General features: G+C 42.6%; 1 protein-coding gene across 1 annotated transcript in view; it reads right to left on the bottom strand.

Annotated features, from left to right (window-relative positions):
• Nucleotides 1–148: 148 nt before the first annotated feature.
• Nucleotides 149–4,841, bottom strand: part of LOC103605960 (tyrosine-protein kinase Lyn) — an 8,473-nt gene continuing 3,780 nt past the window's right edge. Inside the window, exon 3 of the mRNA XM_008590554.1 lies at nucleotides 149–838. Within this exon, the coding sequence (XP_008588776.1) occupies nucleotides 636–838 (203 nt within the window). The 3' untranslated portion in view covers nucleotides 149–635. The remainder of the gene's footprint in view (nucleotides 839–4,841) is intronic.

The following is a 4,841-nucleotide window of genomic DNA, read 5'->3' as shown; positions in this document are numbered from 1 at the left end:
GCGCACTATCCAGTGCGCCACCGGGCCGGCCCTACAGGATGAATTTTTAATAAGAGCCAGAACACACACGTGTGTGTGTGCATAAGAGTTTACGCTTTAAAATATTACTAATAAATACAAAGAAAACTTAAAAAAAAAAAAAAAAAGGTTGGATTAGTAATTTTTTTTCTAATGAGTAAGCCAAAGCACAGAAAAAATACAAGGAAGTGTCACACTATGCATCTGGTTATTTTAGCTCAGTAAATGAGTTTAGTTCTGCTATTACTGGGGATTCACTGCAATGGCCTCTGAACCGTTGAGTCACACGTCCAGTTGTGAACACAAGGCTAGCATGGATGCATTTTTGGAGAGAACAGGTGTTTGCTTCTCAGGAGGCTGTACTCAGATGTTGGTCAAGCAAAGCAAAATTATCAGCTGTGGGCAGCCCAAGCAGCAACCCCATGGGCTTCAGTCTAAGAGAACAGAACAGTTTCCCAAGCATAGAGTGTTCTTCCTGAGTAATGTAGCCTCCGCTTTCAGGAACCAGGCATGGCAGATGATCCCAGAGCATGAAATAACTAGTGCAACCAGTGGCTGCGACTTTCTCTCTTTAAATGAGGCGCCATCCCTGCTGAATGGCCGAGTCTCCCTGCGCTCTACGGCTGCTGCTGGTACTGCCCTTCCGTGGCCGTGTAAAAGTCATCCAGCACGCTCTGTAAGTAATCGAAGGTTGGCCTCTCTTCCGCCTTTTCTTTCCAGCACATCTTCATGATGTCATAGAGCTCGTCCGGGCAGTTCTCCACGCGGGGCATGCGGTAGCCCTGGGACAGGGCGGTCATCACGTCCGCATTCGTTCTCCCTAGGGCAGAAAACACAGACCACTGAGATGCCTGACCAAGGGTCATGCACAGTAGTGGTCTTTTGCCCCTCACCTCCTGCAACCGTGACTGAAGCAGCTTTATAAAGACTGTAGGGGCTGACTGCATCCTCCCCAAATGCAATTCAGTCCTAATACCCAGTACCTCCGAATGTGACTGTATTTAGAGATAAGGCCTTTAAAGTGGTAATTAAGTTAAAATGAGGCCATTAGGGTGGCCCTAATCCAATTGACTGGTGTCCCTTATAAGGAGAGGAAATGAGGACACAGGCACAGAGGGAAGGCCATGTGAAAACACACGGGGAGGGAGGCATCTGCAGGGCCAGGAGAGCAGCCTCAGGAGCCAGCACTGCTGACACCTTGATTTCAGACTTCCAGCTGCCAGAAGTGTGAGTAGTACATTTCAGTTGTTTAAACCACCTGATCTGTGGTGTGCGTTAAGGCAGCCCTAGCAAACTTGTACAGAGGTTAAGGAAATCACTGTAAGCGACTCAATAAATAAATTTTAGTACAGAGGGGATCAGGACAGCATTTAGCTCACAGAAAAACAAAACAAAACAGGCAAACATGGTAAATAGAAGATGAAGCAGGTCCTCCTTAATGACAAAAGGGTACTGGATTTGACTGACCTTTTAAATTAACCACTCAAGCCCAATTCTAACCCTCAATCTCAATTTCTTTTGTAGGGTAGGATTTTTTTTTCATCTTCTGCCTGTAATATATTTACCAAGAAATCATTTTTGCATGCATCTCATACCAAAATTAAATAATATAATATTAATTAATATGTTAATTAATAAAAATAGGCTTTTCATTATAAATTTACCTAAAGTCAGCATCCTTAAATCATCCTTAATCAACAGCCTTAAATCAGACCAATTGATTATGTCTTTGCCAAATAGTTAAAAACCCAGGGATTAATTTGGAAAGGATCGATGGTTTAGATTATGTGAAGGACACCTGTCTGTAACTTGTGCTGGGTATCTTGTGGGAGTCATTGTCTTCTCAGAGCAAGATAGTAACTGAGAGGGAAAAAATCAGACCTGAGTCTCAGCTCTCAAGTGGAGCTACTTCACATACTCACTAAACTGTCCCAGTCTCCAGTGCCTGGACAGAGTCAAAGCTCACACTAACTCTGGAATTTGCATATTCTTAACATCTGGTGAGGAAACTAAGGTGTTCATTATTCCTACTGAGCTTTGCAAGAGGACTGATAATACAGGATGGCTTTCAATATGGTCATATACCTCAGGGTAGTTCAGAAGCTGAACTGTCTCAGGGTAGTTCAGAAGCTGAACTGTCCTGAAAATAGCTTTATGGGGGGGAAAAGGTCATTTTAATAATAACATTTTCCTCCATTATTAAAATGAGATAGAGAAATGTGGTCAGTTAGTAGTTTTAGCAGTACCCACCCACATCTGTATGTTTTGCATGTTCCATGGATACCCTATTCTGCAGGGATGTGAGCTTCTCTAGGGAAGTTTTATTTCATGCAGAATATACACAATAACTGGCATGTGAGAGGAACTCCATTCATCATGACCAGTTTCCTTTCCACGGCTATCTCCTTTCCACAGTTGCAGATTTTACTAATATCAGTCACTGGAAAGATTCTAAAAGATAGGTAGTAGCTTTGAGGGAAATGATTTTTATTAGATTTGAAACAGAATTTCTTTTGAATTTATTCTTTAATCAGTATTTTTCAAATTGTGGGCCATCACTCATTTGGGATCAACAAATTGATGTTTTGGGGCACAAGTGGTATTTAAAAAAATGAATTGTAACAGAACGAAATATATCAGAAAGCACTGCACATAGTAAGTAAAGGTCAGTGCGGTTCTGTGAAACTTTTGCTTTACACGTGGAGTGGGTTTCTGTGTAGTGCTCACAACGGGTCATGCTCAGTGAACTCTGAGGTCCTCTGCTCCTAAGTTTTCCTCTTCTATGGATACAGTGACCTAAGGGGCCCTTCCTGGATTTAAACTCCTGAAAGAAGACATGATTATTTCTGTTTTGAAAAAGCCCTTGTTTTTAAAATTGAAAGATCCAAGTGAAATTTATAATCATTCAGATCTCTTGAGAGTTGTTTACATGGTGAATTAACTTTTCTCAAGTCACTTCTGAAACACCATTTTCAGAAATTCACGTAACTGAAATTTTCTAACTGGAAGACTTCATTTGATTCTCATTGCTCAAAGCCACAACAGCTAATCTGGGTCACTTTCTTTATTTGGGGGGGTTTTAGTCTCCATAAAATCATATTGGCTTCAGCATTGCTCTGGCTCTTGTAACTAGCCAAGCTCACTTGGATAAATTTCTGAAGAAATATCTGTGTTTACTTCTGCATGGGCTTTGGGTGAAGTTCTGGGATCCTGGTGGGAAGACTAGCATCCAGGACGATATAAATAGCACCGGTTAATATTTCTTTCACTTCCTTCCTGGAGAAACCCCAGTTGCATAAAAGGTCAGAATGTGCCCACGAAGGAAAAATTTTTCTTTTTTAAGGTCCCCCTTGCTCCACTGCAGAATTTTTCTTCCTCCTTCTTGTATGTTCTCTTATCTGTGAAGAACTCTCTCAATGATACAGATAAAGGCCAGGCAAGCTCCATTCTGCCTGGAGGATTTGACTTCATAAAAGAGATTAAAAGAAGGGAATCTGAAGTCTACAGTTCTATGTACAAGCAAACCAAGATGTAAAATAAGCTATTAAATGTCTTATGGAAGAAAGAAAGTGGGGAGAGAGACCTCAGCCCGATCCTAAGATTATACTTGATAGTTGGTACTCGGCCTGTTGCTGTCGTGGAGAAAGCAAATACCTGTTGGCTGGCAATCTCCTTGTAGGGCAAGCAATTTCCTATTCCGTCCTTCATTCTTTCAGACACTTATTGAGCATTCACTATGGGTCATGAGCTAGCACTAAGCTCTGAGACATACAGAGATGATTAAGACAGAGCATTGTCCCCAAATGGCACACAGCCCAATAGGGAAGATACCCTCACTAGAGGGAGGTGGTGGGGAGAGGAGGTGACATCTGGACTGTGTAGGAATTAGCAGAGACTAACAGTTGGTAAAGGAGCACAGGAAGGAGAAAAGTGTAGTACAACAGAGACTAGAAAGGGAATTGGGGTTAGGGACAGGAGGGGGGACCCAGCAGCTCCTCAAACCATAACAGGCTCTAAAGACACAGGGCCTCTGTGTGGGTGAGGGAGAATCAGCATCAGCTACTCTGAGACCACAGTCTCCCACCCCATAATACTCCTTCCAAAAGGGTAAACTCTTTTTCCTTCCTGAGCATTGCTTGTGATTGAGGTGAGCATTTGCAGCAGGAGGAATTTCTTGGTTCCAGTTCACACGTGGCATTAAATGCTAGATATATATCTGGTAAAAAAAACAGCCAGAAAAGACATGATGCTTCAGAAAACTGTCATTTTCAAACCTTTGTTTTCTTTACATGAGCAAAGCAAAACAAGACCCTAACCACAGAGACCCCTCTTTTTTCATTACAAAACTTATATAGAAATATAATCACAGTTTTGGTTTTAAGGTAGTGAAGCAAGGGTCTTTTGCCTCTCCATCTTTTTTTTCCCTCTAATTCATCCTCAAACAAAAAATGAACAAGACATAAAAATTCCATCTTTGGATAAACTAAGAGGCAGAAGTGGTCTCAGCCAAGAGGAAAAGAGTGTAACCAAAGTTTCTACAGAGAGGGACACCAGTGACAGGCAGGATGGCCCATCCCAACAAGCCCTGGGAAGGCTCTTATTGGAGGGGCCAGCATACCACAGCGAGGGTGGGGCCAGCAGCTGCAGACAGGACCCAGACAGAGGGTACCCAGAGCCTGCCTGGCAGTGCCCAGGTTAATGCTGGAGAAACTGAATGGAGAAGCTCCATCCATGCTCGGGAACAGCAGGCCCAGCAGAGGCAGGGGAAAGTGCAGAAGGAAAGACTAGCCAAAAAGCATTGGAAATCTCGTTTCTATGTCTGT

Source organism: Galeopterus variegatus, unplaced genomic scaffold, assembly GCF_000696425.1.
Source record: "Galeopterus variegatus unplaced genomic scaffold, G_variegatus-3.0.2 Scaffold6197, whole genome shotgun sequence".
Taxonomy (NCBI): domain Eukaryota; kingdom Metazoa; phylum Chordata; class Mammalia; order Dermoptera; family Cynocephalidae; genus Galeopterus; species Galeopterus variegatus.
Note: the sequence above shows the minus strand (reverse complement) of the source record. Positions and strands in the feature narration are given on the sequence as shown.